The following is a 26,382-nucleotide window of genomic DNA, read 5'->3' as shown; positions in this document are numbered from 1 at the left end:
CATGGTTCCGAGCGGTGGTCCCTCGTGCAGATCCCCCACCTCTGCCATTGGGCTGAGGGTTTACAGCACAGCAGTGCAAAGCCAAAGGGCACCCACGAGTTCATTACATAATTCTTGGTAGCATGTGGCCAAGTGCGTATCTGCTCTGGGGGACGGTCAGCAGGCTCTGTCAGGCAGACCACGGCCGTCATGATGATGTTTTGACAGAGTGTGTTACAGGTTGTTTGTTTGGAAAAAGACTCACCAGGTATTTTTCCTCCCCTTTCTCCTTCCTCTCTCTCTCTCTCTCTTTTTTTTTTCCCCTTTGAAACACTCTGGCATAATACTGAATGACTTTGTTTTTAAGCTGCCTTAGCCTTGCTTTGTGAAGAAAAAGCCTGAGTGTTCTTTCCCTGTAGGACACAAGTGTTATTTTTGGAGCAGAGATTCTTAGCCTGATCTCTGTCTAAACCAATTTCTGTTCTTTGTGAGGTCGTGGTCTGGGGCGGCTCTGAGTGATCTCTGTGGAGGGAAGCTTCCTGGCTTCATGAGGGAGCCTGGGCCGAGGTGTCGAAGGGCCACGCCTGGAACTTCACGGCTCGGGATCTCCACGCACAGCTCCTTCACCTTCAGATTCCCCTTTTAGGCTTGTCCCCTTGGAATAGTCTGGACCACATGATGTGAAGTGGTGTGATTTTCCTGCTGATGTCATTTCACGGGATGTTTTGGGTCAAGGTGACCCTCCCCTTTTTAACTGGGTAGTGTAGGTCACAGACTCCTCAGAACTAAGAAAGCCATGGTTGGAGGATCTCTGTAGGCTGTAGAGGGTGTCGCCGGCTATGGGAGAGCCACAGCCCACTCTGAGGGCCACGACCCGGGTTCCCAAGGGCCTCTGGGAACGTGTCTCGTGACTCACAGCTCAGAGCATCCCCTTCTGTAACCTGCTCTGGATCACGCTGCTAGACACAAGGAAGACAACCTCTCCAGCTTCCCACAGCTCGTCTTCCTGACCTGTCATTCCTAGGAGTTTACTTACCGTGCACCTGCTGGGAAATACGTAAAATCAGACACAGTTGAAAACACTGCTGTCATCAACAAATAACACACCACCTTTCCTTTGGAAATTGGTAGCTGGGGATTCAGGGAGCAGGTGTAGATGAGAAAGGCCCCATGATGAACAGTAGACCCTGCAGGTGTCACAGACTGCTTTCCCCTTGGTGGGTGACCTGTGAGGCGCCCTTCCCTGGCCGGCTATACATAGCCAGCAAAGCTTCTTACAAGAGAAACCTCTTTCCTCATCCTCCATCAGTCCCACCCTCAGACCTGAAGCTTCGCTGTAAATCCCGCAGAAGTCACTGCACCTTGGACCGGACAGCAGCCAGCTGGCCCGGACCTGACGGCGTCCCCGCCACAGCCCTCCATCCTTCCTTTTCTGTGCCGAGGGAGCACGGTTGGTGCTCCGCCATGGTCGACATGGGGGGCCTGGACAACCTGATCGCCAACTCGGCCTACCTGCAGGCGCGGAAGTCCTCGGATGCCGACAGCAAGGAACTGCAGCGCCGACGCCGGACCCTGATGCTGCCCGGGCCGCAGAGCTGCGAGCAGCTCCGCCAGGCCCCGCCCAACGACTTCCACAGCCTGTGCGAGCAGCAGCCCATCGGCCGCCGCCTCTTCCGGGACTTCCTAGCCACGGTGCCCGCGTACCAGGAGGCCGTGGGCTTCCTGGAGGAGGTGCAGAGCTGGGAGCTGGCCGAAGAGGGTCCCGCCAAGGGCAGCACGCTGCAGGGGCTGGTGGCCACTTGTGCGGCCTCCCCGCGGCACCCACACCCCTTCCTCAGCCCAGCTCTGGTCACCAAGTGCCAAGCAGCCACCACGGAGGAAGAGCGAGCATCCCTGGTGGAGCTGGCCAAGGCTGAGGCCATGGCCTTCTTGCAGGACCAGCCCTTCCTAGAGTTCCTGGCCAGCCCCTTCTATGACAAGTTTCTGCAGTGGAAAGTCTTGGAGATGCAACCCGTGTCAGACAAGTACTTCGAAGAGTTCCGGGTGCTGGGGAAAGGTGGTTTTGGGGAGGTAAGTGTTTCAGAATAGCCAGGCTGGAAGACGAAATAGACAGCATAATAGAGTTTTATTTCACCTCTTTTTTTTTTTTTCCTTTTTAATCTCAAGGGAACTTAGAACTAATCTCAGTGCCACATGTGGAGAAAGAATTCCTAACTTGCTCTCATGTCTTCTTTCCGGTCACCGCGTGAAATAAAATGAGAATGGCATAGGAAAAACTAATAAAATGTGGAACTGGCCAAGAATCTTTATCGTGGGGTCTACAACAGGCAGGCACACACTGAAATGCCCCTCTGGTGAATGATAGCAACAAACAATGGGGGATCCCCCTTTCCCCTTAATTGTGGTAATGGAGGTAATTTGAGAAAAACTTCAGAGAGCTAAGAAAACACTCATCTTGAATTAAAGCCTGGAATTCCTTTTGCACCAATGCTGTGCTCCTCTTTCTTTTTTTTAAGTTGAAAAAAATTCTTTAAGGTAAAAGTCACATTAGCCGTTAACCATTTTAGAGTGTACAATGTAATAGCATTTGGTACATTACAATCTTGTATAACTATCATCTCTATCTAGTTCCAAGATATTTTCGTCACCCCTGTGCCCATTAACAATTACTACCCATTTCCCCCACTCCCCCAACCCACCCAGCCCCTGGCGACCACTGGGCTGCTTTCTGTCTCTATGGATTTGCCGATTCTGGTGTGTCGTATCAGTGGAGTCACACAGTACTTGAGCTTTTGTGGCTGGCTTCTTTCACTGCGCGTAAGGTTCGGAGGTTCATTCACATTGTAGCATGTAGCAGTACTTCATTCCTTTTTAGGGCTGAATAACATTCCGTTGTATGGGAATACTACATCCAATTCATGTATCCATTCATCTATTGCTGGACAGTTGGGTTGTTTCCACCTTTTGGCTGGCGTGAATAGTGCTGCTGTGAACATTTATGTACAAGAATTTGTCTGAATACCTGCTTTCCTTTCTCTTTCGTATATGTCTAGGAGTGGAATTGCTAGGTCTTCGGGCAATTCCATGTTTAACGTTTTGAGAAATTACCAAGCTCTTCCAAGTTTTAAGTTCCCACCAGCAACACGTGAGGGTTTCAATTTCTCCACATCCTTGCCAGCACTTGTTATTTTTCCTTTCTTTTTTTTCTTTAATTATGGCTCACATAGTGGGGATGAAGTGATACCTCACTGTGGTCCCAGCTCTATCTCAAAGAATCCTTCTCACTCACAGCTTCTCTTTTCTCAGAAGCCTGCCATCTTTCCACCTTGGTGGGTTTCTGCTCCTCCACCCTCTGTATCCCCCTTCCCCTTCCTGTCTCCAGTACTGTCTACTTCTTCCTCTCCCTTTCTTTCTCTCCTTAAGGTATGTGCTGTCCAGGTGAAAAACACCGGCAAGATGTATGCCTGTAAGAAACTGGACAAGAAGCGGCTGAAGAAGAAAAATGGTGAGAAAATGGCTCTCTTGGAAAAGGAAATCTTGGAGAGGGTCAGCAGCCCTTTCATTGTCTCTCTGGCCTATGCCTTTGAGAGCAAGTCCCATCTCTGCCTGGTTATGAGCCTGATGAATGGGGGAGACCTCAAGTTCCACATTTACAGCGTGGGCGAGCGGGGCCTGGACATGAGCAGGGTGGTCTTCTACTCGGCCCAGATGACCTGCGGCGTGTTGCACCTCCACTCCCTCAGCATCGTCTACCGGGACCTGAAGCCCGAGAATGTGCTTCTGGACGACCTCGGCAACTGCAGACTGTCCGACCTGGGGCTGGCTGTGGAGATCCGGGATGGCAAGCCCATCACCCAGAGGGTGAGTGGCTCTTCGTGGGCCCAAAGGTGGGGCATAGAGTCAGAGAGGAGGGGAGAGGGCCGTTCTATTCCCAGGACAAGCAGAACCTTGGACTTAATGCTTTTAATTTCCTTGTTCTTAAAGCCCTTGTGCTGTCATCTTGCCTTAAGTGGAGTGGTGTAAGAGGATTAGCTCTTTGGGGGCTACTTTACTTTCCTCTCACTGGAAGCAGAGGGGAGCCTTCTTTGTGAGTTGGAGATGATCTGTGCCTTCACCGTGAGATAGTAAGAGCCGAAGCCCTAGCCAGGATCTAGGTATGTCCCACCAATAACCACCTCCCTGGTGCCATGTTCCTGAGTCAATAGAGCCTTGGTTTCCTTTTCCGGAAATTTTTAGGGGCTGGACCCTAAAATTTCAGGATTCTAGGAGGTAAAATTTAATAGGATAAGAAATAGAAGAAACCCCAGCATTTAGCACATTAAAGTAAATATCTCCTTTTCTGTTGAGTGCGCACTGGGGGAATGTTTTACGTTGGACAAAGGTGAAATTTTAAATGAAAATACATATACAAGACAACAAAGGCATTGATGTTTATTTTGATCAATTTGGTTCAAGGTGATGGCAGAGAATTCTTTGATTAAAAAAGGAATTATAATTAAGCGATTATGTTAAGTGAACAATACAAAAATCTCTCCGATTCTGACAGTTCTTTACCACTGAGTTTCTGTGCACAAAGGTGGGAGAATTCCCAGGAAGATAAGGTCCGTCAGGTTCCTAAATATCCACTTAAAACTTTGTTTTTGCACAGTTTCCAGCTTACAGGTCAGAGAGGACAGTCAGGCAAGGAAGTGAGATGTGATTTCATGGCAAGTTTGGGAAACCACAGGTGAATTTATGTGGCTATAATGTAAGGAATGTTGACAAGATGTGTAGGGCTCAGATCATGCAAAGGCATTGGAATTCTTTCTTGTGAGGGACCAGAAGCCATTGAAGGGTCTTAAGAAAGGGAATGGTGTGATTAGATTTGCAATTTTTTTTTTTTTAGCGGTATGCGGGCCTCTCACTGTTGTGGCCTCTCCCGTTGTGGAGCACAGGCTCTGGACCTGCAGGCTCAGCGGCCATGGCTCACGGGCCCAGCCGCTCCGTGGCACATGGGATCTTCCAGGACCGGGGCACGAACCTGTGTCCCCTGCGTCGGCAGGCAGACTCTCAACCACTGCGCCACCAGGGAAGCCCTAGATTTGCATGTTTTTAAACACCAATTTGTAGATGAGAGGCAGAGGAGCTAGTTAGGAGGCATATGCGGTGGCTCAGGAAGAGATGATGAGGCCTGTATAAGACAGTAGGATTGAAGAAGTGGGAATAAAGTGGAGCTGTTGGAAAGAGACCTGATGGGACTTGAGGACCAGCTGGGTATGAGGGTAAGTGATGCGGAAGGTCTCTAGCTCCAGTGACTAGAAGGAGGAACAGAGTTATGGGAAAGCTGGTTTAATTGGGAGTGTAGTGTGTATGAGGCTCCTATGTGACAGGCAGGTAGACATTTAGATAAAGATCTGGTGCTCTGATGAGAGGTCAGAGCTAGACATTGGGATTTGGAGTCATCATGACTTGGGAAGCAGCAGACACCACTGGGTTGTTTGGGAAACGGTGGAGGAAGAGGACCAGGGATGGTAGCTAAGGAACATCAACATGTAGGGGGTGTTGAAGCAAAGGGGCCTTGAAGAGGTTAAAGAAGTAGGACGAGAGTGACAGAGTCATGGGAGCTGTATCAGTTAAGGGTTGATTTCAGCAGCATATCATAGAAAACCCAAATAATAGCAGATTAAACAAGAGAGGGGGTTATTTTTCTTATGTAACAAGTAGTGTGGCGATAAGCATGGTTGGTATTAGTTCCGCAGCTCCAGGATAACGGGATCGACATCTCTGTCATTTTGGCCTTTTTGACGTGTGCAAGATGGCTGCCCTAGCCCCAGCCATCAGGTCCATGTTCCAGGCAGGAGAAATGAGGAAAGGTCAGGAGTAAATAGGCATGCACGCACCAACTGAATATGTCTCCAAATATGAACTTCCTTGGAAGGCCCATCTGACAGCTTCCATTTAAACCTAATTGGCTAGAACTATTATCTGGCCACCCCACCTGTAGGGGAAGCTGATAAATGACTTTTTTTTTTTTTGGAATGAGAAACGCAGGATATGGAGCAGGTAACTGGCAGCCTCCTCCACAGGAGCCAAAGGAGAAGAGGATTTAAGGGAGGAGAGTGATCAGCACTGTCGAGTGCTGCCAAGAGGTCAGCAGGGGATTTGACAGTCAGGAAACCACAGTGTCCTCAGGAAGAGTGATGTTCAAGGTCAGAACTCAGACTGTGGAGGTTGCATTGACCTGGGAGTAGAAAGTGAGACAAAGGAAGGAGGGAGACTGGTCACTACAGGAGGACACAGGGAGGAGGATGGAGTTTTAAGGAGGGGAGATTTAGATGCTGAGACAAGAATCAGGAGAGAAAGTGCTGGCTCTGTAGGAAGGAGAGGCTGAATGAGGGTGGAGAAACCAAGGAAGAGGTGGGGATGGGATGGAGGACTTCCATATCACTGTCTCCTAAGTTGGGGTGGAAGAAGCAGGAAGGTGGCGGGGAAGCAGAGTGTTTGCCTCCGTGGGACTTTGCTATGAAAACAGAAACGTCGTGGGACTTCCCTGGTGGCGCAGTGGTTAAGAATCTGCCTGCCAGCGCAGGGGACACGGGTTCGAGCCTTGGTCCGGGAAGATCCCACACGCTGCGGAGCAACTAAACCCGTGTGCCACTACTGAGCCTGAGCTCTAGAACCCGCGAGCCACAACTACTGAAGCCCACACGCCTAGAGCCTGTGCTCCGCAACAAGAGAAGCCACCGCAATGAGAAGCCCGTGCACCACAACGAGTAGCCCACACTCGCTGCAACTAGAGAAGGCCGCACGCAGCAACGAAGACCCAACACAACCAAAAATAAACAAATAAAAATAAAATTAAAAAAAAAAACGGAAACATCGTGAATCCATGTCTGTCTATGCATGGAAAAACCAAAGTGTATTTCTTCACTTATTGTCATAAGTGACAATGAATTCGCATTGTCACTTATGCAGAGGAGACGTGTTCCTTCTGAGTGTCTCACAGGCATGTATCATGCTAATCGGTGGTACATCTCCACCTTGCTGAAGGTTGAGTAGACACATAGCTGTCTCTTGTAAATCCTTTCTCAGTCTTCCTCCAGCTCTATTCATGGGCCAAGAGAATATTTAAGGACAGTTCCTTCAGTGGCTCCTGTGTCCAGCTGCTTGACTCTTTTGGAAACTGGAGGAAGCTTTCCGTGCCTCCTCAGTATTGTCCACTATAACGAACGCAGTTGGTGGAGAAGTTTACTCACTGAAGACCTCTCGCCCTTTTGCCTTTCCTGAGTCCCTCTTTGTCCCATGAGACCAAATTTCTGGGTTTAGACCACTTGCCCCAGTCCTCAGACCTGCCTCCAAATCCCAGGGGACCCTCAGGAAGGGTGCAGGGTGGGGAGGGGAAGAGTCAGAGAGAAAGTTTAGAAGCCATAAAAAGAAAGACAGGGCTTCCCAGGTGGCGCAGTGGTTGAGAGTCTGCCTGCTGATGCAGGGGACACGGGTTTGTGCCCCGGTCCGAGAAGATCCCACATGCCGCGGAGCGGCTGGGCCCGTGAGCCATGGCCTCTGAGCCTGCGCGTCCAGAGCCTGTGCTCCGCAGCGGGAGAGGCCACAACAGAAAGAGGCCTGTGTACCGCAAAAAAAAAAAAAAAAAAACAGAAAAAAGGAAAGCATCCCTCTTTCACTGTTTATCCCTCCACATAGCTAAGTAGAGCCCCTCGGTTTCCTATTTACTGTAGCTCCCACACATGTAACTGGGCCCCCAGGTGGATTTTAAGGTCATTATACTCACAACATTTCACAGAAGAAATGAAAAGGAACATATTTACAGGACTTCTGTAACCACTAACATTGTTTTGATGTCAAGATACTGTATAAAGAAGTACTGTGAACATTATGAAGAAGGTGTGAAGGAAAAATCACCCTGATTATGAAGGTTGATGCCTGCCTGAACTCTGTGCAATCCTTCCAGAAAAGTTAAGGCATCGTGGCTTTGGAGACATGGCTAGCTGCTTCTCATTCAGCTACTCATTCAGTCTTTTGTAAGTTAGCATTGCTTTCTGCTACATATGAAAGAATGCCAGATTCTCAACAATCTCAGTGCCAAGGTCTCTGTGAAAATCTCCTGGCCTTTTCCTCCTGTCACAAGATGGCTTTTGCAGCTCCAAACATCAAGTCCACATTCCAGGATGGAAGAAAGGAGGAGAAAGGAGAATGTTAACAGACTCTGCTTACACCCCGTTGGCCAGGACCATGCCACATGTTCACCTCTAGCTGTAAGGGAGCCTGAAAAATAGTTTTTCATTGTCCAGCCTCTATTGCAGGGGATGATAAGGGAGATGGGGAGTGAGATCAAGTGTTGGATGAGCTGACAGCATCTGTCACCAGCCCCCAGGAAAAGAATATTGAAAAAGATGAGGAAATCTGGTTCAGTTTTTAACTCACACAGGCATTAAAATTCGCAAATAATTGTTACAGTGGTGTGGTAGGTAGAATTCTAAGATGACCTCCAATGACCCTTGCCCCTGTATAATTTTTTCCCCATTGACTTGTGGGCGAGACCTGTGAACATGGTGAGCTATCACTCCCGTGGTTGTATTACATTATAAGGCAAAATGGATTTTGAAGATGCATTTATGGTTACTAATCAGTTGATTTTGAGTTACTCAAAAGAGAAGTTAACCAAGTGGGGCTGACCTAATCACGGGAGTCCTTTAAATATGGGTATAGAGGTCAGAGACAGCAGAACTCAGAAACTGAAAGCATGAGAGGGCTTCAACACACCATTGCTGGCTTTGAAGATGGAGTGAACCACATGGCAAGGAATGTAGGTGGTCTCCAGAGCCGAGAGCTGCCTCTGAATGACAGCCAGAAACATAGCAGGGACCTCAGTCTTACAACCACAGTGAACTGAATTCGGCCGTAACCACATGAACTTGGAAGAGGGTCCTGAGCTCCAGATGAGAGTGCAGCCCAGCAGAATCTTGACTTTGGCTTTGTGAAATCCTGACCAAAGAACCCCTCCCATGCTGTGCTCAGACCTACAGAACTGTGAGGTGATAAATGGGTGTTGTTTTAAGCTACTAAGTTTGTGGTAATTTGTTACACACCAATAGAAAACTCATTGATAAAGGAAGATAGCCAATGGAAAGATGAAAAATGGCATCAACATTAATGGTGACGATAGCAAGGTACTGGACACTGTTAGAGGGACGTTTTCTCTTTCAGCAGGGATCAGTACACCTACCGTCTACTACAGACATACCACAGAGATATTGTGGGTTTGATTCCAGACATTTTTTGGTTTCCCAGTGTATATAAAAGTTATGTCTACGAAGTATGCAATAGAATTATGTCTAAAAAACTATATACATACCTTAATTTAAAAATAATGCTATTGGCAGAATGGTACAACAGACTTGCAGGGTTGCCATAAACCTTCAATTTGTAAAAAATTCAATATCTGCAAAGTGCAGTAAAGCAAAGCACAATAAAACGAGGTATGCCTGTATAATAGAACTTGGAACTCTTAATTGAATTTGAAACTCTGGAACTAATTCTTCCCAGTGGGTAACCCTTCCCTAGGTATGAGCTGAGCCTCCCTGGAGGGACACAGGCCCTGTCAGGCTATTTCAGGACACCAGGTGAAATACTTTGGACATTGCTTTATAGGCAGCAAGGAGCCATTGAAGGTTTATCAACAGGAAATGGCATGACCAGAGTGATTCTTTTTTTTTTTTATTGAAGTATATTTGATTTACAACGTTGTGTTAATTTCTGCTGTACAGCAAAGTGACTCAGTTTTATATATATATTCTTTTTCATATTCTTTTCCATTATGGTTTATCATAGGATACTGAGTATAGGTCCCTGTACTATACAGTAGGACCTTCTTGTTTATCTATCCTATATATAATAGTTTGCCTCTGGTAATTCCAAACTCCCAATCCTTCCACCCCCTTTCCCCTTGGCAACCACAAGTCTGTTCTGTATGTCTGTGAGTCTGTTTCTGTTTCGTAGATAAGTTCATTTGTGTCGTATTTTAGACTCCACATATAAGTGATATCATATGGTATTTGTCTTTATCTTTCTGACTTCACTTAATATGATAATCTCTAAGACCATCCATATTGCTGCAAATGGCATTATTTCATTCTTTTTTATGGCTGAGTAGTATTCCATTGTATATATGTACCACATCTTCTTTATCCATTCATCTGTCAATGGACATTTAGGTTGTTTCCATGTCTTGGCTATTGTAAATAGTGCTGGTATGAACATGGGGGAGCATGTATCTTTTTGAATTATAGTTTTGTCTGGGTATACAGGATGATTCTTTAAGGAGATGACTGAAACTATGATGAATTCAAGTAGAGGGAGCCTGGGGTTCAGGAGAAAGGGGGGCTGGTAAGGAGCTACTGTAATAACTCCCACATGAGGTAATGAGGGTTGAAGTAGGGCCCAAGGCTCTGAGCAGTCTTACATCCAGCGCTCAGCTGCCTGGCTTCACCTAGCCTCCATCAAGACCCACGTCTGTACTCACTTCTCTTAAATCACGGCTGTCCCCAGTAGAGGGGGCGGGGTTGTGGAGAGAACGGAGCCACTTCTAGAAGGTGGTGCCTTTTGCCCCGTGGAGCCCCTGGCTGCTGGTAATTGGGCAGTGACTCAGGAAGGAAAGGCGAGGGTAGTTCTGCTCGAGTCTGAAAAAGACTGAGGCAGACACACGACAAGAGGCGGGGAGGCTTAAGAGCACTGGCCACAGGCTTCCCTGGTGACGCAGTGGTTGAGAGTCCGCCTGCCGATGCAGGGGACGCGGGTTCGTGCCCCGGTCCGGGAAGATCCCACATGCCGCGGAGCGGCTGGGCCCGTGAGCCACGGCCGCTGAGCCTGCGCGTCCGGAGCCTGTGCTCCGCAACGGGAGAGGCCCGCGTACCACACAAAAAAAAACCTCTTACAACAGTAAGAGGCCCGCATACCACACACACAAAAAAAAAGAACACTGGCCTGGGAGGCAGAAACCCTGGCTTATCGCTGACTCACTGTGTCTGGCATCTCAGGCAGGCCCCAGAACATCCTTAATCTCTAAGATTTCATGAGTCTATGAGATAGTCTTTGAATTATTTGTAGGAAAAGACTCGCAAACGCCAAAGGTAAACACATGGCATACGTTTTACTATGACTTACTGGGATATCAGTAAGGGTTCTTAAAGGACAAAGGGAAGTTACTTAAGAAAATGAAATTAATGGTTTACATAACTAAGAAGCCCAGAGTGATCCAGGGTCTGAGCAGTATCAGCGGGAAACTCTCCTTCCGTGCGCCAGCTCTGCTCTCCTCGGCGTTGGCCTCACTCCTGCTCTCAGGGGCTCCTGAGTGGGGGCCGCCGACAGCTCCACGCATATCCTACCAACCAAGCAATCCCGTGGAAAGAGAACAGTTCTTTACGAACAGTTCCTTCAAGTTCCCAGGGAAGACCCTCAATGGACAGCTCAAGTCACATGCCCAAGCATAACCAAGTCCATTAGCCAGGCTAGATCTCTGCTGTGCTCAGAAACCAGGGACCCGTTCTGTCCTATATAGATATATATCAGGAACTGAGGGCAGAGGAAAGTGTTCTCCAATGGAAAGCAGGGATGGAGGGACTTCCCTGGTGGTCCAGTGGTTAAGGCTCCACGCTTCCAATGCAGGGGGCGAGGGTGCGATCCCTGGTGGGGGAACTAAGATCCCACATGCTGCGTGGCGTGGCCAAAAGAAAAAGAAAGAAAAGAGGGGTGGAAGAGAACGGTGAAATGGAATTCAGATAAGCAAAAACAGCGGGTACCCCTAATAACTGCTGTTATCTCAATGGTTTGAAAAGTTTGGAAGAGTTCTGACCTCTTAATCAAGGGATGATGGGATCTAGAGCCTTTCTATAAAGACTTACAAGATAGGGAGTATTATGGAGATGGAGAAATTGAGACTCAGAGAGGTTAAGTGACCCCCCTAAAGTCACATCTCTCACGCGTGAGATGAACCCAGGTGTGCCAGGTTCAAGAGCACTTATGGTTTTGACTCCACCTTGTCAAGTTCACACACGGAGCAGCATGTGGCCTCTGGTCTGTAATGCTATAAAAGGCCCTCCACTGAGTAAAACTCAGAATGAGTGCATGTGATGACACAGCATATCTTCCTCAGTCTGGTCTGATACGGATCTCAACCTCAAGCCTAGCTGAACCTCTAATGGAGTTAAGACTTTGGCAAAGGATTGGCCCAACCTTTACAGGGAACGATGTGACTAATATCTCAGGCAGCCTTCCCACACCCAGGCACAATATCATTAAACGTGGTCCCAGCCACTGTCGCTATTCACCTTTAATAAACGTGATAAGCACTCCTGCCTGTCCTCAGCTGACACCCACGTGCACACAATAAAACGAACTCAGCATTTTTAGAACTGCCAGGTGAATATAACAGGAAAATTGGGCAATGGGACTCGTGCTGAGACTTTTCAAATTCAACCATCTATGTGGAGAACAGTGACCTTCAGATATTGTGGAACAAGAGTGAGTCCTTAAAACTTGCTATATTGTCAGGAATTGGAATGAAGTTAGTGCAGGGACCCAAAAGCTTGTGATATGTTTGGTTACCATGTCCTGCCTCTAACCAACTCCTCACATCCAGAGGGATAATGTCATAGAGTTTGGGCATAATATTTATTTTGAAGCTTCTGTCATGTCGACTACAGTGCTAGTGACACACTGAATAAGTGATTTTGTCTATTTATTTTTAAAATTTATTTATTTTATTTTTGGTTGCGTTGGGTCTTCATTGCTGCATGCGGGCTTTCTCTAGTTGCGGCGAGCGGGGGCCACTCTTCGTTGCAGTGTGTGGGCTTCTCATTGCAGTGGCTTCTCTCGTTGCAGAGCACGGGCTCTAGGGCACCCGGGCTTCAGTTGTTGTGGCTCGTGGGCTCAGTAGTTGTGGCTCACGGGCTCTAGAGCACAGGCTCAGTAGTTGTGGCGCGTGGGCTTAGTTGCTCTGCAGCATGTGGGATCTTCCCGGGCCAGGGCTCAAACCCATGTCCCCTGCATTGGCGGGCGGATTCTTAACCACTGTGCCACCAGGGAAGCCCTGAATAAGTGATTTTAAAAAGATCTCTGAGTGTGTTTCATCAGAAGTTAATACCTACATACATCACAACCATTATGACCCTGCTCTAAAAAATTTTCTCTTTGAGAATTTACTTCTGAGAACCACACAGGACAGGCATTCTGGCTACTTCATGGTCACATATTGGTCTCTACCAAAATCCTAACCACCGGGCTTCCCTGGTGGCGCAGTGGTTAAGAATCTGCCTGCTGATGCAGGGGACACGGGTTCGTGCCCCGGTCCGGGAAGATCCCACAGGCCGCGGAGAGGCTGGGCCCGTGAGCCATGGCCGCTGAGCCTGCGCATCCGGAGCCTGTGCTCTGCAACGGGAGAGGCCACAACAGTGAGAGGCCCGCGTACCGCAAAAAAAAAAAAAAAAAAAGTATCACTCCATCTGAAGGGAGAGCAGATCAGAAGGGATTCGGGTGGATCGTGGTCATTTGTAATCCAGGTGAGAGATGATGGCAGCTCAGCCAACAGGAGGGGTGGTGGAGCCAGAGCACAGTGTTTGATCTGGGAAGAGATTCCAGAATGACTGGGCCTCAGTGATAGTTTGGACATGGGCTAAGGGAGGGAGGGCTGTCAAGGGTGATTTACTAGGTGAGGTCATGTCACAGGTACAGACTTGGCCCTGAGTACAACAGGATACCAGGCAAACAAATGCCTGCCTTCATGAAGCCGAGGACAGGGAAGAGACTGATAAGTCAAAGGGCCCTGACAATACAGCAGTCAGACTGTCCAAGCTGAGTGCATAGGAAGGGCACCAGCCCGACATTGGGTCATGGGGTCAGGAAGGGCTTTCAGGAGGAAAGGACAACTGAGTCGAGACTTACAAGGCAAACAGAAGTGAGGCAGGTCATCATCAAAATATCTAGAAACAATAAATGCTGGAGAGGGTGTGGAGAAAAGGGAACCCTCTTGCACTGTTGGTGGGAATGTAAATTGATACAGCCACTGCAGAGAACAGTATGGAGGTTCCTTGAAAAACTAAAAATAGAACTACTGTATGATCCAGCAATCCCACTACTGGGCATATACCCTGAGAAAACCATAATTCAAAAAGAGACATGTACCACAATGTTCATTGCAGCTCTATTTACAAGAGCCAGGACATGGAAGCAACCTAAGTGTCCATCGACAGATGAATGGATAAAGAAGATGTGGCACATATATACAGTGGAATATTACTCAGCCGTAAAAAGAAACGAAACTGAGTTATTTGTAGTGAGGTAGATGGACCTAGAGTCTGTCATACAGAGTGAAGCAAGTCAGAAAGAGAAAGACAAATACTGTATGCTAACACATGTATATGGAATTTAAGAAAAAAAAATGTCATGATGAACCTAGGGGTAAGACAGGAATAAAGACACAGACCTACTAGAGCATGGACTTGAGGATATGGGGAGGGGGAAGGGTAAGCTGTGACGAAGTGAGAGAGAGGCATGGACATATATACACTACCAAACGTAAAATAGATAGCTAGTGGGAAGCAGCCGCATAGCACAGGGAGATCAGCTCAGTGGTTTGTGACCACCTGGAGGGGTGGGATAGGGAGGGTGGGAGGGAGGGAGATGCAAGAGGGAAGAGATATGGGAACATATGTATATGTATAACTGATTCACTTTGTTATAAAGCAGAAACTAGCACAACACTGTAAAGCAGTTATACTCCAATAAAGATGTTAAAACAAAAAAAGTGAAGCAGGTGAAGAGAAAGGAGAGTGGGCTTGGCACAGGGATCAGCATAGGGTGGTGGTCCTCAACTGAGGGCGATTTTGGCCCCTAGAGCACTTTGACAATGTCTGGAGACCTTTTTGGTGGTCATGACTGGGGAGTTGCTACTGGCATCTACTGGGTAAAGGCCAGGGATGCTGCGAACGTCTTACAACGCACACCACGGCCCCTCCCCACAAATAATGACCCACCGTGTCCGTAGTGCTGCAGTGAAAACCCTGGCCAGAGGCCTGGGGCTCAGTCGAGGACAGTGTGACTCTGCAGCTGTCTAGAGTGTGGAGTCACAGGCTGTGAGGGAGGCAACAGGTGCTACCAAGGGTGGAGCCTGTGTCAGGCCCTAGGAGGCTGGAGGGGTCAGACAAGGGCATTCGAACCCAATGCCAAGGGTGCTGGGGAGCCACTGAAGGTTTCCAGGCAGGAAAGTGACAAAATCAGCCTTGGAAGGGCCAACAGGAAGAGGGAGTTGGGATGAGGGTAAGGAGGAGAGGAGTGCAATGTTCACAGCAGCAGTATTTACAATAGCCAAGACGTGGAAACACCCATCAACAGACAGTTGGCTTAAGAAGACGGGGACATAATATATATGTAAAATGGAATATTACTCCTTCATAAAAAGGAATGGAATCCTGCCGTATGCAGCAACATGGATGAGCCTAGAGAATATTATTCTTAGTGAACTAAGTCAAAGACAAAGACTGTATAACACCACTTATATGGAGAATGTAAAAGATAGTACAAGGGAATGTATATGCAAAACAGAAACAGACTCACAGATACAGGAAACAGAGGGGAGAGGGAAGAGAATCTGGCACCGCGCGTGGCTCGGTGCGCGGAGCATGGGTTGGCCCTCCGTCTTCCGTGGGAAGTGCCAGGCTGGCACATTGTCTGTTGAGTTGTGGCAGTGAGGAGAGAAAGAGGGTCGTGAGGCTCGCGGGGTGTGGCAGGAGAGGGCTGTCATGCACGATGATGCGATCCAGGGAACAAACAGTTGCCGCATCACCTAATTTGAGGTAAACACGTTGGAAGCTCAGAGCATCCTTTCAGATCAAGTGCAGCTGATGAAATACGGTCCACGGGATCAAAAAGATGGAAGGAGAGTGAGTCTGCCAATCTGGTTCTGCCACTTACTATGGCTGCTGTGTACAGACGCACAGGCTGACCACAAACCCAGGTGGAGAACCTCCTTCTAACTGGCCCAGACGTGCCACTTAGGCTTGCCATAGCCCTGCATGTGACCCCAGGCCAGTCATGCCTCTTCTCTGAGCCTGATTGATACTGCTCCCCTCTTAGGCTTGATGAGAAGATCAAAGTAGATGAATGCCTAGCAGAGGTCAGCCACTTGGTAGGCACTCACAAAATGACTGCTGTGATAATTTTACAAGAAGCCCAGCGCTAGACCCTCTGCCACGATCCCCACTGTTGCATTGTTTCTGCCTCACCTGAAAGGCACTGTAGCTGCTCAGAGGACCTTTGCTGCCATGCTCTGTTCTCTGAGGGACACTAGGAGCCAGCAGGACCCCGAGGCTGCAGCCGGGTGGGCAGTGGATGAAGGCGCAGCTCGCCTGGAAGCTGAGTCGAGCAGCCACATGTCATTGTCTCACTTCCTCACAGCCACGTGGAGCTTCGTCTGTGATTTTATTCTGAGTGTCTTCGAGTCACCATGGAAAATAGGCATCAGCCTGCTGCTGGACAGATTCGCAGAATGTGAAACCACCAAAGAACACACTCCAGTGGAAGAATCACAGCTATTGATCTCTGATGATGTACCAGGCCCGTCTTTCAATCTGATGGAGTCTTAGAGGCTTCTGGGTTTTTCTTTTTGCGTAGCTGCCCTGCCTGAGACAACCAGAGCCTGGCTTGGTGACCATCGTGGCTAACCCCTATTGAGGGCCTGCTATGTGCCAGGCTTTGGAAAGGCAAGCCGTGTGTCTTATGGCTTTAATCTTCATCACAGTCCTATGAGGTAAGAGCTGTGACGCTCAGAGAGGTTGAGTAACTGGCCTGGGGGTGACCAGCTAGTAATTGGGAGAGCTGAGATCTGCACCACAGCAGACTGATGCCAGACTGTATAGCTGCAGAATTCGTTCTTGCAGGGATCCCTCTTTTGGATCCCCTCTTCCCAGGGGTGTCAGAGAGAGCAGGAAAGCCCCTCTGGTGAGGCTCCCTCTCCTGCCCAGGAAGCGGCTGGCAGAAAGCGACGGGGCGGGAGGGCAAGGAGCAAAAGTTAGGTCCGCGCTCTGGAGGCTGCAGCCCGGGGCTGAGCACACAGGGCGGAGCCTTGGAGCAAAGTCCCCTGGGGTCCCGGGCCGCATTCCTCTGAGGTCTGCAAAGGCCACCGCTTAAAGGCGCAGAGGAGCAGCTGGGAACGAGAACAAAGCGGCCGGGCCCCCCTCGGAGGAAGGAAGGAGCGAGCCCCAGGAAACAGCCGATAGCGCTAAGCTCAGCTTGTTTTTTTCCTCTGCTCAACAGTTCTCCTGCCACGGCAAACAAAAGATGTACATTCTGATTCCCTCTTCTGTTTGGATTGTGCTGTCGAGTGGATCTGGTTTGTGATGAACTGGGGGGAAGAGGCATCCGCGGGCGGTTTCTTGCTCCGCCGGCCAGTTTGCTGGGCCATCGGGAAACGCAGAAACAGCTTCCTTGACGGCGTCTTTCTCCCCGCGCGGCTCAGTAAATCCAGCCTGGCCTGGCCACACCAAGGGCACCAGGATACAGGCATTTCCTTTAATGATGGAATTTAAGGTTGCCAACTTTTCAGGTTCACTGGGACCTGGAAGTGACCTTGACCTTGAAGGACCTGCACATACACACGCAAGCATGCGCGGGGACACGCACACTTCTTAATGGACGTTTAAAACTAGTCGGATGAGAACTATGCCCTCTGAGCCCCCCACTGAAAGGCCACACCCTGTTCTCATCACTGCGGATGAGGTCACAGTTCGCTCCTGCCCAGAGCCACCCCGGGCTACTCAATGTGCAGACCCCGCCCCGCCTGGGCCCTGCCACTTAGCTCCCATGGGCCCAGGGGTGAGAGTGACAACAACTGCAGAGTCAGTGGAAGCCAGCATCCAACAGCAAGAGCAAGGAAGGGGGTGTCCGCACAGGTCCCCACAAGCTGGCTCTGACCCACCTTCCTCAAAGTCTGGACACCTGTAGGTGACAGGTGGCCCTGATGGGACTAAGCAACCCACATGTGATGACAGTGGCAGATGGACTTCTTGCTGCCCACCGGGGGGAGGGGTTTGGACCCCATCTGGCTTCCTGATGCTTGATGCCCTGAATGCTGGGCATACTTTGTGTTGCCTGACCAGGTGCTGACGGAGTGGACCCACCAAAGGGCGCTCTAGAACCAAAGCAAAACAAAATGAAGCAAAAAAAAAAAAAAAGTTAAACTCTACACAAAACCCACCACGGAGTTCTGTTGCTGCTGACGCTCGAGTGATCCCTACGGCCCTGGCAATGGTAGTCCCTGGTCTCACGATCTGAAAGAGATTGTTCTGACGCCACAGAGACTGACGTGCGGGGGGGCCCTTTGTAACTGCAGGAGTTAAACTGAGCCACGAGAGGTCAGCGTGGTTAGACCTTGCCCCATGCTGCTTGGCCCGTTCTCTCCTCCCACCCCACTCTGAGGAGGCAGTTCACATGCCGAAGACAAATGGCATAAAGGGCAGGCAATTCATTTTTTCAGCTGGAGGCCGCGATGGAATTTGGGCGCTTGGACTCTGGCGTACGCTGCTAATTCCATTCTTCTCCTCTGTGAAATACCTCCACTCTTCAAGGAGGTGGTGCCCTTCAGAATTCCATCACTGACATTTTCTGTCTTTAGGGCCAAGAGGTAGAGTCCTGATAATTATTTGGAAGGAATCTGAGGTTACCCTGCATGCCATTAGCGCTCTTTCCAAGATTCCAAGGGGTTATAGTGCCGTAAAGACGGCCGGCGATTCTTCACTCGTTTCCTGGGGGTGGGACCAAGTTGGTCCCAGCGTGGCTCAGGGTCTGGTGCCCACCGACCAGCAACCTCTGTGGTGTGGAGCAGGCCAGCCAGCTTGCCTGAGCAGTGATGCCGGCAAAGAACAGAGAACTTGTTGGGAAAAGAAGAGAAGCAGCTTAAGCAAGAACGGACCAAGATGAGGACTTAGTACCTGGCAGATGGGGAGAGGGAAGGGGGATACTCTAGAGGGAGAAAAGAAATCCTGAAGGGAACTTGGAAGGATAAGAAAAGGCTACGTCGCCTGTTTCCGCAGAGGCAGTGTAATGTAGTGGTTCACAGTGCAAGCCTGTGCGTGAATCTTGGGTGGGTGACCTTAGGCAAGATTTAACCTCTCTGTGGTTTAGTTTTCTAATCTGCAAAATGGAGGATAAAATAGGCACTATCTCATAGGTTTATCATGAAGATTAAACAAGAAGTTCACGTTAAGCACTTGACAAAATATTTAGCATGTAATAAACACTCAATAAGTATTGCCCATTATTATTTCCAACTTTTCTCCCGGTATGTGTCTCACAATCCTTTGTTCACGACTGGCATATGCTGCCCACTTTCTACCCTACACCTTCTACTGAGCGACTGATGTTTATCCAGTGTCCTGATTAGCGATTTTAATCCTTGAAGTCACTCGCCTCTGAAATCTGCTCGCTGGAAACTTGCCACACCTGGAGCAAGCTCACAGTAAATGTGGCTGAAGTAGAACTCACCAATCACCACCGTCTGAAATGCAGTGGGATGTTGTTTATAGTCTTTCTTCATGCCTCTCCCACCCCAGCTCAAGAGACTGAGCCAGGGAGAAGCATGACCCAGGAACATATAGCCCAACTCAGAGCTGTAGAGAATGAAATACTACATACGGGGAGACCCTCAGCCCCTTTCCCATCTCAGCTCCCACAATGAGGGCAAACAGACTGACAGCTCTCAGGTGGGATATTGGAGGATCTCCCTCTGGGGAGACTGAGCAGCCTAACACAGAAGGTCTACAGATATAGGTAAGGTCCCCAGTGACACGGCCTGGCATAATCACCCTACAGTGAAGCCCATCAGTTGACCAGCTTCTTGTCAGCATTTTGGTGTCGCACTCTTAAATACAAACAGAGAGTCAAAGATCACTTGTCATTTGAAAAAACCCTCCAAAATGAAAGACAATGCCAAAACAAACAGAAGAAAGAAATTGCAGGAGACAGGAACAATGCGGGGAGTAGAAAAGAAGAATTTTTTAAAAACCTACCATTAATATCTTTTGAGATTTAAGGGAAGATACTGCATCCATGAAACAAGGACAGATGTTGTAAAACAAAGAACATTCAGAGCAGAACAAGGACATTTGGAAATTAAAAATATATAAATATGTTTTCAGAACAACGTGGATGAATCTCAAAAACATTATGTTAAAAAAAAGTCAGACACAGAAGCGTTTCTACCCTACAGTCCCATCTACGTGAAATCCAAGAGCAAACAAAACTAATATATGGTGACGGAAATCAGAAAGTGGTTGCCTGGCAAGAGGGGAGGAGAATGAACCAGAAGGGGCACAAAGGAAATGAATGGAAATGTTCTTTATCTTGTTTGGGTTGTATTTACATGGGTGTAGTCAATTATCAAAATGTACTGAACCCAAAGTATAAGCACATTATTCTGTGTTAATTGTATGTTAATAAAAACATATTTGCGGAAATGAAAAGTTCAGTAGAAGTTTCTAGATCTAGCTATTTCCTGTAAGTTGATCTAGCTCTCAACTTACAGGAAATACAAAGAATAGAGGAACATGTTAAATAACACCACAGGAATGCAGTCAGCAAAATCTGACTATGGGAAACTGCAGTTGAACCAGGTTTTTTTCCCAACAAAATCTTGCAGGGGATGAGGAGAGAAAGAGGAAAAAGGTATATAGTCCTGAAGATTTAAGAGACATATCAATCAATCACACTGTATGAACCTTACTTGGACCTAAATTTAAACAAACTATTTAGGGGGCAAGTGTATAGGACAATTGGGAAAGTATAAATATGTCCAGATATTTGATAATATTCAAGAATTATTGTTATGTTTAAAGTGAGATAATGGTGTTTGCAGTGCTTTGTGTTTATTTGCTTGTTTTTTTAAGTGACCTTATCTTTTAGAGATTCATAGTGAAATACTTACAAATGATATCTAAGTTAGTGACAGGGGTGGGGGACATTGGGCTTGAGTAGGGACACAGGAAACAAGATTGGTCAAGCTGGGTATAGAGTACACTGGCTTTATTATTCTAGTGTCTTTTCTTTTGTGTATGTGTGAAATTTCCCATTATTAAAGTACTTTAAAAAAATAGAGGAGTTAGAAGAAAAATTGAGGAAGTCTCCCAGAAAAAAAAAAGAAAGAAAACAGAAGACAAAGAAATAGAAAGTAGGAGCAAAAATAAGAAACACAAAGGATAAGTTCAGGATTTAAAAAAAGGGGGGAGGGGAGAGAGAAGAAAGAAAATGAAAGGGAGAAAATGATCAAAGAAATAATTTCAGAAAATTTCCCAATACTGACAGCCACTAGTTTCTGGATTGAGAGGCTAGCCAGTAGCCAGCACCAGGGATGAAAAATACCTCACAGCAAAGCCTGTCACTGAGAAATTTCATGAAGTTGGTGTACTGGGCCACAGACCTCACACACCCTCTTACATTCTCTCTACGGCCTCCTTTCCTCTCTCTCGGGCAACACCCTGTTGACACCACTTGTAGGCCAAGTTGTTCCTCCACTTTTAGAGCTGGTGAAATATTATACTGTAGTATGATGTGGGACCTGGTTTTCCAGGCAACTGCTAAGGGTCTGGATGACATATCTGGAAATAGAGACAAGCTAGCTTTGGGATAATTCTTTTTTATTTCATGCTTTAACAATTCTATTTTTTATTATTTTTAGTGATGTATAATCTCAATATATGATTAAACATTTACATGTCAGAGAATTCAAAATGACATTTCTCTTTTTTCATTGAAATATAGTTGTTGTACAATATTATATGTTATAGGTGTACAGTATAGTGATTCACAATTTTTAAAGGTCATACTCCATTTATAGTTATTATAAAATATTGGCTATATTCCCTATGTGGTACAATATATCCTTGTAGCTTAGTTTATACCTGTTAGTTTGTACCTCTTAAAGCCCTACCCCTGTATTGCCCCTCCCCACTTCCCTTGCCCCACTGGTAACCACTACTTTGTTCTCTGTATCTGTGAGTCTGCTTCTTTTTTGTTACATTCACTAGTTTGTTGTATTTTTTAGATTCCACATATAAGTGATATCATATGGGGTTAACTATTGACTAATGGAAGTAGGAGATGGGAGGGAGCTGGGCCCATAGATGCCCCTCCTCTGCTCTCCCCTGTGGTTCTTCCTTGTGACTCTTGCAGAAGAGTTTCATGTGCCTGATGAACTAGCAGCCAGTGTGGTAACGTCTGGCATCACATCCCCCCACCCCTTACTCCTTTTTCCCCTGTGCATTCTATTATGAAAACTTTCAGACATACAGGGAAGTTGAAGGAATTCACAGCGAGCACCTGTACACCCATGACCTAGAGTTTACCTTTGACATTTTAAACACCTTTATTGAGATATAATTTAAATACCATAAAATTGACCCATTTAAAGTGTACAGTTCAATGGTTTCTAGTATATTCACAGAGATATACAAACATTATCACAATTTTAGAATATTTTCTGCACCCCCAAAAGAAACCCCCTACCCATTAGCAATCACTCCCATTCCCCTTCTGCCAACCCTAAACAACACTAAAATTGGTTGCATGCAATTTTAGATACTGCATTTCAGTGGAATCCTACAGGAAGTGGCCTTTGGCGACTGGCTTCTTTCACTTAGCATAATGTTTTCAGGGTTCATCCATGTCATAACATGGGTCAATACTTCATTCTTTTTTATAGCTGAACAATATTCTATTGTGCATTATTGACATTTTATTAGACTTGCTTTATCACATGTCCATCCATCTATCCATCCCTCTGTTGATCCATTAATCCATCTTATATCTTTCATGTATTTCTCCCATTTTGTTGTTGTTGTTGTTGAGCACACAAAATTCTGAGTCATTCAGGGTGAGGTTACGTAAGATAATAAGAGCAATGATGAAAAATTTGCAGGTCAACATGTGCTTTGACCTTCACATTTTTAATACCATGCTCTCTGACATAAGAAATTTATAAATATATATCTTATTTTCTGGCCTAGTTGACTTTCTTTTTCCTCTGATAAATATTACTTTTTTCCTTTCCAAAGTACTTAAAATTAGAGAATGAGCTTTTAAAAATGAGATATTTAAAAAATGAGCGTGCATTTCGTACATGAAAACTAAACATTATGAAGGACTTACTTGAAGTTTTACTCGTGTTCTCACTGGATATTTCCCCCATTTTTTAAGCTTTTTCCCAACCGTCAGTGCCTTCACCTTGCACACCTCTCAAGTGAAGCTCATATCACATTACCACATGGCCACCCTCGGTGCAACATGTGAGGTTGGGAGATGGAGTGCTTAGCCTTCTGGCTCTATAGTAAAGGACAAAGGGAAAAGGGAGCCTGGGAATGGACTTTCGCCACCTTGGCAGACTGTGTTTCTCAATTTCATCTACATCTCCCCCTCCAGTCTCCCCTCCTACCATTGTATCCCACAGAGCTTATACTCCAGAAATGCCAAATTACTTAAAGTTCCCCAAGCACCCCACATATTTCCGGACTCCATTTCTTGCACATGTCCGTTACCTGGACAGCCTTCTCTTTGTGAGAAGGTTCTTCCCTCATAATTCAGCTCAGCTGTCACTTTTCAGTAAAGTATCCCCAACACACACATTGACACACACACACACACACACACACACACACACACACACACACACACACACACACACCCTCTGGCCTCCCTATGTTTGTTTTCCACTCCCATTAAGACATTTACCCTCCTTTACTGAATTAACCTTTTGACCTGTCTCCACCAGCCTATAAATCCTCAAGGTCAGGGGCCAGACCTAGTATGTCTTGGTATCCCTAGAAATCACTGCAGGGTGTGGCTTAACAAATATTTGTTGGATAGTGGATGGAAAACATCTAGTTACCATCTTCACTATTGTTTACGTAAGAAACATTTTGTTGGGCGTGCAACAAGGGAGGCTCGGGGGGGGAGGGGGTAAATACCCAGTTTGATACAAAGATGAGTAAGACTGTATCCTGGGCCTCAGAGGAGCCTACAGCACCCTTTTGTTTTGGCAGACGTAACTCTGGACAAGATGCCAGGACAACAGATGTAAACTGTTGTCCCAGGCCAACCGGAACATATGGTCACCCAAATTACATACACACTCCTACGAAAACAGCAGTGCCATGCTGACTCATGCCCAGCCTGTCAGACCAAGGTCACTTCCACAATTTTCTTGCTCAAGCCAGTTACTCCTCATTAGTGCTTAGGTCATTTATGTTTTTCATTGTTGTTAACCATGTAAAAATCATCCGTGAAATTTAATGTTCCTAAGGTATTACATATATTGTGTACATTAAAAACATATATTTAAGCAACTAGACAGAAAAATAATCACCCAGTAAACAACTAAAAATACTTTCCAACCTTTTTTGATGTACTGAATTCACATTTATAATCAGTATGCAAAACCCATTACATATATGCACTTCTTGGTATTAACACTAGACTCTAGTCTATTTTTTTTTTTTTTGGTCGCATGGTGGGCACGTGGGCATGCCCCCTATAGTGGGAGTACAGAGTCTTAACCACTGGACTGCCAGGGAAGTCTCCTGGTCTGTTGTCTTTATTGAAAGGCATTGGGTGTTTCCAGCTTGCAACCGTTAAGAATAATGACGCTGCGAACGTCGCGATGTAGATCCCTTTCCCTTTCTTCTGAATCAATTCTTTGAGCTGCTTGCTCCAAAGTCAAGTGACCTGGTTGAAGAACAGGAACAGTTGATACATCTCATTGTCTATGCTCTGTGTCTTACTGCTCTGCTAAAAATCGGAGGCAAATTACAGAGCACATCTGTTTCTCACAACTCTGCCAATAATTTATGTTCTCATTTTTATGTAAATATTAATAGAAGCTTATTGTCGTTTTACGGTGTTCTTTGCATTTTTAAGTGCTGCAAAGGTTATACATTATACTTTAATCAAAAGCAGCTTAGTTTTCATGAAAACATAATGTAAATATATACTTTATAATTACAAGATATGTTGCAGGTATTCATTAAATATTTGTTGAATGAATGAACGTACTGAAATTATACTCAGTTACAAAAGACAGGTGCTGCATGATTCCACTTACATGAGGTACCTAGAATTGTCAGATTCATAGAGACAGAAAGTAGAACGGTGGTTGCCAGGGCCTGGGCAGTTGGGGTAATGGGGAATTGTTTTGGGGGGTTTTTTTTTGTTTTGCTTTGTTTTCTTTGGCTGTGTTGGGTCTTCGTTGCTTCACGCGGGCTTTCTCTAGTTGCGGCGAGCAGGGGCTACTCTTTGTTGCAGTGCTCAGGCTTCTCACTGCGGTGGTTTCTCTTGTTGCAGAGCACAGGCTCTAGGCTCTTCAGCAGTTGTGGCACGTGGGCTCAGTAGTTGTGGTTCATGGGCTGTAGAGCACAGCCTCAGTAGTTGTGGCGCACGGGCTTAGTTGCTCCATGGCATGTGGGATCTTCCCAGACCAGGGCTCGAACCCGTGTCCCCTACATTGGCAGGTGGATTCTTAACCACTGCACCACCAGGGAAGCCCAATGGGGAATTGTTTAATGGGTATAGAGTTTCAGCTTTTAAAGATGAAGCGTTCTGGAGATTCATTGCACAACATAAATGTACTTAATACTCTTTAGCTAAACACTTAAAATGGTAAGATGGTAAATTGTATGCTACATGTATTTAAATATATATACGTATATATACACACATTAACCCAATGGTCATTTGGTATATATTGTCGGTAGAATTGTGCCTACAATATATAGTCTTGCATGTTAAATGAAGTTTCATGTGTAGAATTTTATGGATTAAAATTTCTGTATTAAATTTTCAGTGCAGAGACAAACAGGCAAAGATGGCTGATATATTAGTATCATTACATAGCAAATAGAGTAAAAAAATCATAGACTAGATAATATTATGTGAACGTCCAATATTAGCAATAAAGAACTCCACTTAAAAAAAATCATGCATCTAATTTTCTATTATCTGTGAATAAAAAGCAGAAGCAGGACTTAGGGGATCTTAGAGACAGCCGTGTGAACTTTTTACCTTAAAGATGAGGTGAGGGGACTAAGAGAGTCTAGGTGATTTTCCCACTTCAAGGTCAGCCGTATCTCTCTCTTTCATAATGCACTCCAACCAAATCCTCTTTATGTCTCATTGGCCAGAATGGATTGCATGGCCCGCCCCGACTGCACCAGAGGCTGCTGGGAAAGCAGGCAATAGAATAGGTTAGACACATGGCCACTCCAAGTAAATTAGGGTTCCCTCAACAAGGAAAGAAAAGGAGAAAGGGTATTGAGTAGGCTGTCAGCAGTGTCTGTTCAACTCACATTAGTGTTTTTGTTTTGTTTTGTTTTG

General features: G+C 46.5%; 1 protein-coding gene across 1 annotated transcript in view; it reads left to right on the top strand.

The window, feature by feature from the left end:
- Positions 1–1,443: 1,443 nt before the first annotated feature.
- GRK7 (G protein-coupled receptor kinase 7) overlaps positions 1,444–26,382 on the top strand; it is a gene marked incomplete at both ends in the record, with an annotated part of 34,586 nt that continues 9,647 nt past the window's right edge. Inside the window, 2 exons of the mRNA XM_082839329.1 lie at positions 1,444–2,049; positions 3,403–3,840. Of these exons, the coding sequence (XP_082695455.1) occupies positions 1,444–2,049; positions 3,403–3,840 (1,044 nt within the window). The remainder of the gene's footprint in view (positions 2,050–3,402; positions 3,841–26,382) is intronic.

This window comes from Leucopleurus acutus (assembly GCF_964270905.1).
Source record: "Leucopleurus acutus genome assembly, chromosome: 5".
Lineage (NCBI taxonomy): Eukaryota > Metazoa > Chordata > Mammalia > Artiodactyla > Delphinidae > Leucopleurus > Leucopleurus acutus.
This window is presented reverse-complemented; position numbering and strand designations above follow the sequence as displayed.